The sequence below is a fragment of the Lissotriton vulgaris genome, chromosome 1_1 (assembly GCF_964263255.1).
Source record: "Lissotriton vulgaris chromosome 1_1, aLisVul1.2, whole genome shotgun sequence".
Classification (NCBI taxonomy): Eukaryota; Metazoa; Chordata; class Amphibia; order Caudata; family Salamandridae; genus Lissotriton; species Lissotriton vulgaris.
Window position 1 is genome coordinate 79,265,302 of NC_141685.1, and position 14,586 is coordinate 79,279,887.

General features: G+C 43.5%; 1 protein-coding gene across 2 annotated transcripts in view; it reads right to left on the reverse strand.

Annotated features, from left to right (window-relative positions):
• Nucleotides 1-3,519: 3,519 nt before the first annotated feature.
• Nucleotides 3,520-14,586, reverse strand: part of LOC147737416 (uncharacterized) — a 37,688-nt gene continuing 26,621 nt past the window's right edge. For both annotated transcript variants that reach the window (XM_086934797.1, XM_086934806.1), the window contains exon 3: nucleotides 3,520-6,016. In XM_086934797.1, coding sequence (XP_086790923.1) covers nucleotides 4,323-5,387 — 1,065 coding nt within the window. In that variant the 5' untranslated portion in view covers nucleotides 5,388-6,016 and the 3' untranslated portion in view covers nucleotides 3,520-4,322. The remainder of the gene's footprint in view (nucleotides 6,017-14,586) is intronic.

The window sequence follows — 14,586 nt, forward strand, 5'->3', positions numbered from 1 at the left end:
CTGGTTCTTAAGTGTTTTGTTAAGGCCTTACTTCCCCCCTCAGATATGTTTGCAGATTTCACACAAGCATTTGTCATTAGATCCCTGCATGCATTAGAAAACATTATCATTATACTGAATCAGGTATAATTTTACACAAAGCTCCCAATCAACTTTTTCTCCTTCTGAGGCTAAGTTGGCTATTTCTGATAGTGGCCTAACCCTCCGTTTTCTTTTTAGTGTGGAAACAGGTAAGAGCTTTCATTCATTCCCACATTCATTTTGTCATTTGTCCACCTTTCATCTAATGTTCCTTCCTATATTGATGTCCCTCTTACCCCGTGGGTGTTTACTCACCAGCCGACTGCAGGTCCTGCTGGAGAGAGTTAATAATAGGTTGGGTTTGTGAGAGAGTGCTTAGTATTCACTCACCAGCCGTCTGCAGGTCCTGCTGGAGAGAGCTTAGAATAGGTTGGGTTTGTGAGAGAGTGCTTAGTGTTCATTCACCAGCCGTCTGCAGGTCCTGATGGAGAGAGCTTAGAATAGGTTGGTTTTGTGAAAGAGTGCTTAGTGTTCACTCGCCAGCCGTCTGCAGGTCCTGCTGGAGAGAGTTTATAATAGGTTGGGTTTGTGAGAGAATGCTTAGTGTTCACTCGCCAGCCGTCTGCAGGTCCTGCTGGAGAGAGTCTAGAATAGGTTGGGTTTGTGAGAGAGTGCTTAGTGTTCACTCGCCAGCCGTCTGCAGGTCCTGCTGGAGAGAGCTTAGAATGGGTTGGGTTTGACAGGGAAAGAGTATGAATTTTGTATGGCTGACCTTTTCCATGGTGGGGCACTGTTAGCAGATAAATATACACACTCTTGCCAGTAGTACTAACAGTGTTGATCACCATCACCGTTCCCTTGTAAAGTTTACATGTTTCTATTACTTTCATGTTTTACATCACAAACCTTGATTTACAAACCTGTGTTGAATATTCCCAGCTGGCAGCGCAACAGGACATAGTAGGAGGGGCCTGATCCAGTCACTTATTGCGATCAGTGAGGATGATTAAGTGGTGATAAACAGATCCGACATTGAAATCCATCGGCTTTAAGTCTCTGTGCTCTCCCCTTTAAGATTCGGCTAACCAACAGTGTTACATCAGGCCCCTCACACCTCTCTGATGAGGAACACCCTAGACCAGTGGTCTTAAAACCTTTTAATACCACACCCCCCCTTCCTCCCAGCAATCATAGGGCGCCCCTTAGAATTTTTCACAATTATTCTATTAATTTGTCAATGTTTAAATATGTCTAGACTTATTTAAGCAATGCAGTTAAGTTCTGTTTTAAAAATGCAATCAAATGCATGATTGCCCAACATACTGTTCTAGTCAGACAGGCCTTACTATAGCTTAATAGCCCGCTGCCGAGGGCCTGCGGCTCGGGCCTAAAACTCAGGTTCAGGATCTTTAACAACCGGTATACCCTGAGGCAGAAAGATTATAAGGCTATTAAAATATTCCATCCACTGAGGGTAGAATGTTCTAAATTAAAAAGGAAGAAACATGAAGACAAACATTGGAACATTGGAGGTCAGAACAGATATTGGTCTCAGGCTCACTGTGCCATGGTATTCAAGCCAGCCTGGCTGATAAGGAGTGATACCTCAAAACTGATCCTAGGATGCTTGTTTCTAGTCCAGGGAGGACCTGCCTTGGCAGCTAGGGCTGGATTGTTTCCATGAGAAGCAGGTTCAAGACTGATTTGCATATGGCTGGCTCTAAATTGGTTTGGCATGGTGTGCAAAAATACAATCGATTGAACCCAGATTTCTTGACTGGGAGTCAATGTTTGATTTGTTCCTCGTTCCGTCCATCATTTGTGTGTCTTTTGCTTTCTCACCCTAAGTGTGACGGGTATACCCAGACTTGGGTCCTGGGCTAACTGTGCCACTGTTTTAAGCTTCTAACTATAATGGGGTGGCCCAGTGACCCTCAGAACCTGGGTTCCAAGATTATACAAAAAACAATGGCTCTGTTGGGTGAAAAGTCAATTTCTTTGTAAACCTAAATGGTAGGCAAAACTATCAATGTATTTCACAAAGTTTTTTAGAAATACATAATCACCCTGGAGCAGAATTACTTGTTGAGGGAGAAAAGGGGAAAGAAGGAAGAAACACACACCATTTTGGATTTAATCCAAAATATTCTTATTTTTAGAAAATCTGACATAGATATAGCATTGGTAAACATGGGAATGGGTTGTCCAAATCAAAATTAGCATAAACGTACAAATAACAGATACGTGCTTAGGTGAATAGGAGTGACAAGTGATGTTGACTGTGTGTGGATACACAAATACATAAAAACAAATAAAGATCAGTCCAAAATTCAACATCAATTTGTTTCAAGTACATATGTTTTCTCCTATTATCGTTGAAACTTGGCATGGACTGATTAGTAGCACAACGTTGACGTTTCGACCCTATAAGATGGTGCTGGCTTTATCGCAACCGTGTCAGGTCTTCATAAGGACTAAAAAGCAGGTGGACAACCTGTTGGTTTTGAATCTTTCAGCGCCTATTTCTATATAGGCAGGAGGGTGGGGATGTGTCAGCCGACACCATCCACGACCAAGGGTTCAATCGCAGTATCTTGTGCAGTAAATGCGTAAAATTTCCCCACCAGCCGGTGGAGAAAAATGGAAGATTTCGGTTAAGTACCGCTTGTGCGATCACTTCAGTATAAGATCAAGGAACGTCTCTCTCCTTCACGATCTGGCGATCAATGCGATAAAGCCAGCACCATCTTATAGGGTCGAAATGTCAACGTTGTGTTCGAGTTGGAAAAAGGAAGTTTGGAAATGGAGTCTGGAGAAGTTTGGAGACAGAAGAAATTTGGAGCTTATTATTTATTGTTTTTTCGCAGTCACAAAAGAGGAAGATGGCTGCTGCTCATGGGGACTTATACATGTTCTAAGTTCTGGAATGTTTTAAAGTATTCTAAGTTCTAAGATATTGTTGCTGCTGTGTTTGGGCGGTAATAAAAGGGATATGCTACTAATTTTTCCATCTCTTCTGAAAACCTTAACACCTTTGGAACCCTTTCCTGAACTGGCACACAGATAAAATCTATCCTGTATCCAACTACAGTTTCCAAAACCCAAGGATCCTGCGCTATCTCTTGCCATCTGGAAACAAACTGGGCTAGTCTGAAACACTAAAAATGAAATGCGAGGTTTTGTAATGTGCTTGGATTTCTTTCTCACAGAATAAAAACCAAGAATGTTTCTTTACCTTTAGGCCACTATGTGCTAGTCTCCCAATGGGTTCCTGATATTTCCTGTTTTTCCTAGCTGTAGGGAAATAAACAATAGCACAGAATAGACACTTAAGTTGATGCCGGAATGCTCGCTGATTTTTTTTAGGTTTGAAGATTGATAAAAGCTTTTTGCACTTTCACTGCCATGATATGGCTTTTCTCCTGTGTGTCTTCGCTGATGTATAGAACTATGCACAAGAAAATGGGCCGTTAGTGCAAGATTGTTTGCACTGCACTTACACCTAAGAACTCACAATCCCTCGACCGACTAGCTATAGTGTCTCATTAGCTCCGCAGACCATCCAAAGATACCTAATGCTTAGACAAACCCAGAACACGGAACTCCCGACCTCTCAGAGTCGTCGTAGCAATGCACACCCTTTTGCTCACTTACCTGTGCTTGTCCACCCCAAACAATGCAGAGTCTATGTAAAGTTTAAAGTGTTTATTTTTCAACTAAAAAACTCTGTACGTAGTTCTATAATGCAGTCAATGAGCTAGCACCAGAAGAATAATACATAAGATAAAAACAATTATCAAAGTTACAATACCATAAAATAAGAAGGGAGAGATCATTCTGAATGACCAGTGGCTATTACGGCTATAGCGCCTAGACCACCCTCCCCTGGTAGGAATATGTATATTATATAAAAGAAGATCTCTGGGCCAATTCTGGGGAACCCCTCATCTTAGAACGTAGGAGTAAGGTTACATCATAGGTTCAGCAAGGCTCTAGTCTTCCGTCTATCTCGAGAAAGCTGCTGCGTGTTAGTAAAATGCAAGCATTTCTCAATCGTGCAAAGAAGTGCCTAATGTTATGTCTAGGTAGTGCGGATTGACCAGACGTGGAACGCACAGTGGCTTGTTTATCGACCTTGTACGCAATGAGCAAACTATAACAATATGAGCTCATGTGGGCACAAAGGGATTTTGCACAAGAAGATACAGAGTGTTGTGCGCAAAAATAAAAAGACACGTAGATAAAATGGTTGCTACCTCAGGCTAACTTTAGCAAATAATAGCGTGACACTAGGGGCCGCACTACAGTTTTTCCCCGGTGTGTGCTCGCTGATGCTGTTTTAGGTTTGTTAATTGACAAAAGCTATTCCCACATTCACTGCAATGGTATGGTTTTTCTCCAGTGTGTGTTCGCTGATGAATCCTTAATCTTAAAGATGTAATAAAACTACGTCCACATTCACTGCAATGATATGGTTTTTCCCCTGTGTGTGTTCTCTGATGGAGTTTTAGGTGTGATAATCGACTAAAGCTCTTTCCACATTCACTGCAATGGTATGGTTTTTCTCCCGTGTGTGTTCGCTGATGTCTATGTAGGACTGATGAGAGACAAAATCTCTTCCCACATTCATTGCACTGGAATGGTTTTTCCCCAGTGTGTGTTTTCTGATGCTCCTTTAGGTACCATAATCTACAAAAGCTCTTCAGACATTCACTGCAATGATATGGTTTTCCCCCTGTGTGTGTTTGTTGATGATATATTAATCCTGAAGAGGAACTAAAACTACTTCCAAATTCACTGCAAGGATATGGTTTTTCGCCTGTGTGTGTTCTCTGATGCAGTTTTAGGGGTGATACATCTATAAAGCTCTTCCCACATTCATTGCACTTCAATGGTTTTTCCCCAGTGTGAGTTCGCTGATGACTCATGAGTTTTGATAATTCTATAAAACTACTTCCACATTCACTGCAATAATATGTTTTTTCCCCTGTGTGTGTTTGTTGATGATACATTAATCCTGAAGAGGAACTAAAACTACTTCCACATTCACTGCAAGGATATGGTTTTTCTCCAGTGTGTGTTCTCTGATGCTGTTTTAGGTGTGCTAATTGACTAAAGCTCTTCAGACATTCACTGCAATGATATGGTTTTTCTCCTGTGTGTGTTCTCTGATGTTGTTTTAGGCCTGATAATAGACTAAAGCTCTTCAGACATTCACTGCAAGGATATGTTTTTTCCCCTGTGTGTGTTCTCTGATGCCGTTTTAGGCCTGATAAATATATAAAGCTCTTCCCACATTCATTGCACTTGAATGGTTTTTCCCCAGTGTGTGTTCGCTGATGACTCATGAGTTTTGATAATTCCATAAAACTACTTCCACATTCACTGCAATGATATGGGTTTTTCCCCTATGTGTGTTCGCTGATGCTTGTTTAGGCCTGATAATTCACTCAAGCGCTTCAGACATTCATTGCATTTGTATGGCTTTTCTGTGTGTGTTCTCTGATGCAGTTTTAGGCTTGGTAAATATACTCTGTGTTTTATATAGCAGATCCCCCATTTCTTTTAACTTTCAGTTAACTGTGGTTTTCGCTGGTTGCTGTGGAATGGCCTGAAAGATCCATTCAATACACCTTTAGCACTGAATGGTGGCCTGATATCACTTTAGGAAGCAAAGTACTGCTGTAACCACCTCATGATCAGAGCTGATATTGGACATGTTTACACAAAAAGTGGTTAATCAGTGTTGCCTTAATTTTCTAGGGGGTAATTTCTTCATCTTGAGGCACGGAGGTGACAGCTGAGACTCGTAGAATCACCGAATTGCCCTTGACGGTACTTCAAAGATCTGTCCGTTTATGTTCAGGTTCGGCTGCCTCTGTCGGCACTTATGTTTTCCTGAATACTGTAACTCAATGTTTCTGACTTTGCTTTTGCAGATTTACAGTATTATCTTCATTATTCTTAAACATTTTGTGCAATCAAGGATTGTTTTCTGTCGGATGTAAAAAGATTTACATTACTTAAATGGAAAATACCAGAATGTGCATCTACAATTTTTAATTGATTGTAAAAGCATCTCATTTATTACTATTGTTGAAACTTATGAAGACATATTTAAGACACATTTAACCATACAGAGATATTTGCATAACAGTTCCTTTGAATACGCCACATCTTATTTATTTCAGCAAAGGGGTCATAGAGAAACTTAGCTAAAAAAGGATGCTCGCATAGCACGCATATACTAGTTACAGCTTTAGGTAGATGCATATGGTCAAGGTTTTGTTAAAACAAGAACAGCTCTTAGAGTAAGAGAAGGATCAGGAAGACTCAAGACAGCAAGGTGTATATCAGAATATTGTGCCATGCATCAAATGCTATTATTCACTGAGGTGCCTGGTTTCATTCACTACTAACTACTAACTCTTTTTTTAGGAGGATTTCCCTCACTGTTGTCTCAAGGCTTGATTATAGGGGCCTTTTGTGCGCTGATTGTGTTTGGGGCCCTTGTGGCGTAAAGGGGCTCTATCTGAGCCTTGTAGAACCTGCATCATGTATCGACCCTCTCCCCATATAAAGTCCCTGCCCAATCTAAAATGTTAAAAACACAGTTGATGGACAGAATGTAGAACAATGTCATACATTCACCCCAGTACAAGGATCTGGGCCTAAATCCATCGTTTTTTTGCACTCCACACCACCCTGGGTTAGACACTGGCTATATGCAAATCAGCTCTGACCCTGTGCCTCATGGGAACAGTCCAGTCCGAACTACCAAGCCATGTCTTTCCCAGACCGGAATCAAGCATCCAAGGACCGGTTTCTGGCTATCAGCCTTCATCAGCTTGGATAGCTTGACTCCAGTGGTGTGGAGAGCCTGGGACTCACGTCTGAGTATACCCAGCACACTCGGGTGAAAATTGCAAAAAACACAGTTGATGGACAGAATGTAGAACAATGTCATACATTCACCCCAGTACAAGGATCTGGGCCTAAATCCATCGTTTTTTGCACTCCACACCACCCAGGGTTAGACACTGGCTATATGCAAATCAGCTCTGACCCTGTGCCTCATGGGAACAGTCCAGTCCAAACTACCAAGCCATGTCTTTCCCAGACCGGAATCAAGCATCCAAGGGCCGGTTTCTGGCTATCAGCCTTCATGAGCCTGGATAGCTTGACTCCAGTGGTGTGGAGAGCCTGGGACTCACGTCTGAGTATACCCAGCACACTCGGGGTGACAATTGCAAAAAACACAGTTGATGGACAGAATGTAGAACAATGTCATACATTCACCCCAGTACAAGGATCTGGGCCTAAATCCATCGTTTTTTTGCACTCCACACCACCCTGGATAGACACTGGCTATATGCAAATCAGCTCTGACCCTGTGTCTCATGGGAACAGTCCAGTCCGAACTACCAAGCCATGTCTTTCCCAGACCGGAATCAAGCATCCAAGGACCGGTTTCTGGCTATCAGCCTTCATGAGCCTGGATAGCTTGACTCCAGTGGTGTGGAGAGCCTGGGACTCACGTCTGAGTATACCCAGCACACTCGGGGTGACAATTGCAAAAAACACAGTTGATGGACAGAATGTAGAACAATGTCATACATTCACCCCAGTACAAGGATCTGGGCCTAAATCCATCGTTTTATTTCACTCCACACCACCCTGGGTTAGACACTGGCTATATGCAAATCAGCTCTGACCCTGTGCCTCTTGGGAACAGTCCAGTCCGAACTACCAAGCCACGTCTTTCCCAGACCGGAATCAAGCATCCAAGGACCGGTTTCTGGCTATCAGCCTTCATCAGCCTGGATTGCTTGACTCCAGTGGTGTGGAGAGCCTGGGACTCACGTCTGAGTATACCCAGCACACTCGGGGTGAGAATTGCAAAAAACACAGTTGATGGACAGAATGTAGAACAATGTCATACATTCACCCCAGTAAAAGGATCTGGGCCTAAATCCATAGTTTTTTTGCACTCCACACCACCCTGGGTTAGACACTGGCTATATGCAAATCAGCTCTGACCCTGTGCCTCATGGTAACAGTCCAGTCCGAACTACCAGGCCATGTCTTTCCCAGACCGGAATCAAGCATCCAAGGACCAGTTTCTGGCTATCAGCCTTCATCAGCCTGGATAGCTTGATTCCAGTGGTGTGGAGAGCCTGGGACTCACGTCTGAGTATACCCAGCGCACTCGGGGTGAAAATTGCAAAAAACACAGTTGATGGACAGAATGTAGAACAATGTCATACATTCACCCCAGTACAAGGATCTGGGCCTAAATCCATCGTTTTTTTGCACTCCACACCACCCTTGGTTAGACACTGGCTATATGCAAATCAGCTCTGACCCTGTGCCTCATGGGAACAGTCCAGTCCGAACTACCAAGCCATGTCTTTCCATCAAGCATCCAAGGACCGGTTTCTGGCTATCAGCCTTCATCAGCCTGGATAGCTTGACTCCAGTGGTGTGGAGAGCCTGTGGAGAGCCTGGGACTCATGAGGCACAGGGTCAGAGCTGATTTGCATATAGCCAGTGTCTAACCCAGGGTGGTGTGGAGTGCAAAAAAAGGATGGATTTAGGCCCAGATCCTTGTACTGGGGTGAATGTATGACATTGTTCTACATTCTGTCCATCAACTGTGTTTTTTGCAATCTAAAATGTTGGCACCTCTAAGACTCTAGGAATCTAGATATTGACAAAGAACTTAGCATGTCCTTCTTGTGGACATGAAAGAAGGACCATCATGTTCTGTAGCTTTAAAGTATTTCTAAGGTGGAGGCCATCTTAGAATGTTGTTGTTTACTAATTCTGCTTAGATTTCCAGACTGGCTGGGTCTATCGAATTTCCAAGTGCATCCTAGTCCACTGTTCATGCTATCCCCCCTATCCCTCTCTTATGGATTCTATCTTCCCCTTGTACAGTCTATTTCTGCGAACATAAATTACATTCTCTCGGTGCAGCCCAGGAAGCTCCATCTTCTACAACCGCTCGCGACCACTGATGGTATGTACGTAGTTGAAAATGCCTCTACCAGCCCTGGGAGTTCCCAGAACTAACAGAAAGACCGACCTTGTGTCTGGCCCCCGCAGATTCAACTAGGCACAAAGCCACGACCCTACGGCTACCCAGACGGCAAGGTAATAAGCACAATAGAAATATACAGAGAAATTCAAAATGTTTAGCAAACTTCCTGGCTGGAGGCAATGTTTTTAGAGCAAAATGATTAAAAAATAGGCAGTTTCCTGCTTTATTAGTCTTTAGAATGAGATCAGAGGTTGTATCTCAGTTTTCCTGGAGTAGTTTGATCCGGAAATAGACTGTTTTCAGCAGGAGTGACAGTGTTCGAGTTCGCAGAGGGCAAATTTTCGATTGATGCAGTGTTCTGGTCAGTGTTCAAAGGAGCAGCTTCAGAAAAAGAGTCAGAGTTCGGTGGATCAGTTATCAGTTCTGCATCACTGAAAGGAACGTATTTTGGAACCGGTTCTGTTTCTGAGGCACCAATTCCTTTTCTAATCCAATTATCATAAGGGAGTGGTAGGGGTACACGCTTAGTATGTGTCGCGTGGACCCAGTTTTTTCTTCCAGCCACTCGTACAGCAGTCCTTGTTGCCAACAGCACCTGAAACGGTCCAACGAACTTGGGTTGAAGATTTCTGGTCCGTCCAAAGTTCTTTATGACAACAAAGTCTCCGGGTTTCAGCTGATGACCTGGACTTTCCGGAGGCTTTGGCAATGCATCGAAAACTTGTTGGTGAATGAGACTCAATTTAGCAGTCAAGTCAAAAAGGTAATCAATTAGCATTGGGTATTCCAGCTGCCTAAACTCCCTAGGTCTTGGTACCCCCCAAATATTAGCAGGGCGACCGAACACAATCTCATAGGGACTAAGCCCTACTCGGGAATGCACAGTCGCTCTTGTGGATAACAGGGCCAAAGGTAATGCATCTGGCCAGGACAAGCCCGTGGAGGCTTGTATCTTAGCCAGTTTCAGCTTGAGGGTGCCATTGTAGCCTTCAACTAAACCTGCTGACTGGGGGTGATTCGCACTGTGGAACTTTTGCTTGATGCTCAAGCCTGCACACGCACTCTGCATAACTTTCCCTACGAATTCACTTCCATTATCTGACCATACAATCCATGGCATACCATACCTGGGGAAGTATTCTTTTAGGAGAATTTTGGCAGTGGACAAGGCAGTATTATCTTTGAGTGGATATGCTTCGATCCACCTTGAAAAAGCACAGACTACCACTAAAATGTATTTAAGGTTGTTACATCGATCCATGTGAATGAAGTCTAACTGAATCACTTCGAAGGGGCAGGAAGGAGGAGCGAAGTGACCAGCAGGTGTGGGGGTTCCCTTGCCAGGATTATGCATCAGGCATATCATGCAGTTTCTCACCACTCTTTCTGCACACTTACTAACTCCATCATTCTTCCAGACTGGAGCCAACATCTTACAAATCCCTTTAGAACTGATGTGCACTGCTCCATGCGCCATCGTTACCACAGCAAGCACATACGCATCAGGCAACATCCAACGCTGTTGTTCCGTCAAATCAAGCCAACATCCATTCGAGTCCAATTTACCCGTTTTCTCTTTCCATGCAAGTTTTTCCTCTTCAGTCGCTTCTTCCTGAATCGTTCTCACACTTTCCATTGTGTCCTCACACATTCCCGAATCAGTAACCCATCTTGCAGACGTTGAAACATACATCCCACTCATCGGATTCCTAGCTGTCTGTTTTGCTGTCTCATCAGCAAAGGCATTTCCTCGACCAACATCATCCGTGATTGCTCGATGAGCACTGCACTTTACAATCGCAACTTCCATTGGTAAGGTTAGAAATTCCAACAAGTCATTAACTAGCTGACCATGCTGGATCTTAGTCCCATGGGACGTAATAAAACCTCTTTCCTTCCACAATCGGCCAAAACTATGGGCTACGCCGAACGCGTACTGACTATCTGTGAACACATTCACTCTCTTTCCCTTAGCTAAAACACACGCTCTAGTCAATGCAATTAATTCTGCAGCTTGAGCAGAATTCTGACTCACTCTTGCAGTCTCCACAATCGTACTCAAAGTCGTTACTGCATAGGCAGCTGTTACATCACCATTCTCCAATTTAAAACAAGACCCGTCAACATACAACGTGCCATCTGGGTCTGATAACGGAGTGTCTTTTAGATCAATTCGTCCTTTTGTCTCTTCCTCAGTTCTAAAACAACAGTCATGTGGCTCAGAATCACTCGACTCCTGACTAGTCGGCAACAATGTTGCTGGATTCAATACATTGCATCTCTTAATCTGAATATGATTTGCTAACAGTGTCAGCTCATAGCCTGATAATCTAGCACTGGTAAGGTGCTGCGTCTTTGTTCGGTTCATGAGTGTATCCACGGCATGTGGAACCATGACCACTAGCATGTTGTTCATGACCAAACCAGCAGATTGTCGAATGGACGCTGCAGCTGCCGCTGTAGCTCTCAAGCAACTAGGCAACGCTCTGGCTACCGGATCTAATGTTGATGAAAAATACGCACAAGGGCGTTGTTTATCACCAAATTGTTGCGTCAAGACACTCAACGCGCAACCTTCTCTTTCGTGGACATAGAGTGTAAATGGTTTACTGTAGTCAGGTGTACCCAACACAGGAGCTGAACATAGTGCGTTTCGTAACTCAGAAAAGCTTTGCTGACATTCGTCAGACCATGGCACTGGATTCGGAACACCTTTCCCAGTCAAAGCCACCAACGGTTTTGCCAAGAGAGAAAAATTTGGGATCCATTGCCTGCAGTATGAAGTAATACCCAAGAACGCACGCACTTCTCTCTGTGTGCTAGGAACATTCATCTGCGTAATTGCTTTTATTCTCTCTGGGGTCAACCTTCTTCCCTCCTTTGACAAGAGATGACCTAGGTAGGTCACTTCTTGGCAACAGTATTGCATTTTGGAAGGTGACACCTTGTGATTTAAATCAGAAAAATGATGCAATAAGGAAATTGTAGCTGCTTTGCAAGTTTCCTTGTCATCGGCAGCCACTAGAAAATCATCGACATATTGCACTAAGGCAGAACCAGGAGGAAGTACAAAAGAATCCAACTGACTTTTTAATGCCTGACTGTAAATGGATGGGCTTTCACAATAGCCTTGTGGAGCACGTTTAAACCTGAAGCTTCGTCCTCCTAGAGAGAAGCCGAAAATATCTCTGCTTTCTTCGGCTATCGGAATGCTGAAAAAGGCATTCTTCAAGTGGATCACTGAGAACCACGTGGCTGTAGCAGGAATCAACGTTAACAATGCAGTAATGTCTGGAACCACAGGAAACTGTGGAATCACAATTTTGTTAACCTCTCTAAGGTCAATTACAAATCTATAGACTGGAGGTTTCTGAGGGATCAGTGCGCTTTAGAATAGGCAGAACAGGGCTATTACAGACATTTCCTCTAGTTTCCTCTATTACGTCTTTCTTGATCAAATCTTGTACTATCAATAGGAGCGCACGCTCACCTTCACTAGAGATTTTGTATTGTGGGATTCGTGGAAATTTGACATTTGCTTTCAAAGTTACTACATATGGTGGAATTTCCAAAAGACCTACATCGTTAGGACCAGTCGCCCAAAGAGTATCAGGGAGAGAACGCAGCTCCAGTGGGAGCGCATCCATTGACAAATGCATCGGGGATATGATTCTTCTACCTAATGTAAGCTGTACTCCTGAAGGAGAACAGTACAATGTCGCATATAGGCGTTTTAACAAGTCTAAACCAAGCAGATTTTCATTACAACCAGTCGTCAAAATCAAGGGTGCTTTCAATTGACGAGGCCCAACAGAAATAGACAAAGGACCAGAAACAGGGTTGTGAACAGGGGCGCCTGAAAAACCTACAGAAACATTTGTTAAGCCGGACAAAGGTGCGCCAGGGAGTTTTGCATGTATGATAGAACTTTTTGCTGCACCAGTATCCAACAGAAACGGTTCGACTACACCTGATGTGGCTACTGCGACATAAGGCCCACTCTGGTCTACTGGAACTGATACTACTCCATCTCTTTGCCCAAGGCTGTCCTAGTACTCGTTTTGCTGAAATTCCTCACCAACTTCACAGTAATCTTCAACATGATACTGTTGAGATCTAGCTGGCTGTGTAGACTGACCATTTCGTTGATCAAAATAATTAGAAAGGCGATCATTCGTTTGTGGAGGCATAGCACCTCGTCCTCGACCTCTAGAATTTTGCATAGAACCACCACGACCTCTCTGAGCTGCAGCAGCATTATTTTGTGCCAGTACCGGACACTCATTCTTATAATGACCTTCCTTTTTGCAATAAGCACACTGATTCCATTGGTACTGTGGTCTCTGTGAACCATAGTCGGTCCTCTGATATGGCCCTTGCTGTGTATTCGTTTGATTCGTGCGAGGCGGATATGCTTGTTGCAAAAGGACTTTGGTTTTTAAATCTTTCGTTTTCTTTTCTGATTTTTCCTTCTCTTCTTTATCCCTATTTTCATAGTACTGGGCAGTTGCAAGTATCTGTGCAGTCGTAGAGACAGCCCACGCACTTTCAGAATTCTTTAATTTATTACTGAGCTCTGGTAACAGATTGTGCACAAATTTATCAACAAATAATCTCTGGCCTCCTTCCGTGCTCATATCCTGACCACTGTGATCTACGAAAGTTTCCTCGAATCTAGTGAAAAAGTCGGAGACGCTTTCGTCTTTCTTCTGCCTGCATGCGGACAACTTGTCCCAGTTAACGCGCAATGCTGGCATCAGGGTTTTCATTAAATCGATTATTCTACCGGGCAAATTAGCAATTAAAGGTTCAGGTTTAGAACCCCCAATTGGTTGACCATCTGCCACAATAATAGCTGCCCAATAGCCACCTAGAGCAACTGGATGATTTTCTCTACGAATTTTAGCCCAGATTGGTTGCGGTACTACATTACCAAATAGCATATCAATGTCCGCTAGATTCATTACGCAAGCTTCAACCGTCTGAGCCAACTCTTTGTAATATCCGGCGGGATTTTTACGCGGATCTGGCAAGGCCTGTTTTACTGCTAACACTTCAGCTCGCTTCCACGGAATGTGTATCCACACTCTCTGGAATTGCGCTGGAGCGGCCGCAATACCACGCACTGCATCAGCTTGCACAGCGTCGCGCCATATTGGCGGAACCTCCCTCATAGGGTATTGGCGACCTTTATTTGCGCTACCTTTCTCTGAATCTCTTGGTGAACCGAGGGAAGGATCAACCCTAAAACCTAGAATCAGTTCCATTGCTTCTTTTATCTCCTGACCAACTATCATACCTACAGCAAATTTTTGTTGAATATGAATTAATTTGTCTGGAACTTGTTCAGAATCATTCTCATCCCATTCCTCACGTAAAAGGGAACACATAACATCAAACACATAGCGTTGTGTCGGTTCATTCCATTGCATAAATGTATCTAATACATCTCGTACATTATACCTTCCAACTTTCGAAATCCACCTGAGAGCAGTGGAATCTAATATTCCTCGTTCCTCAAC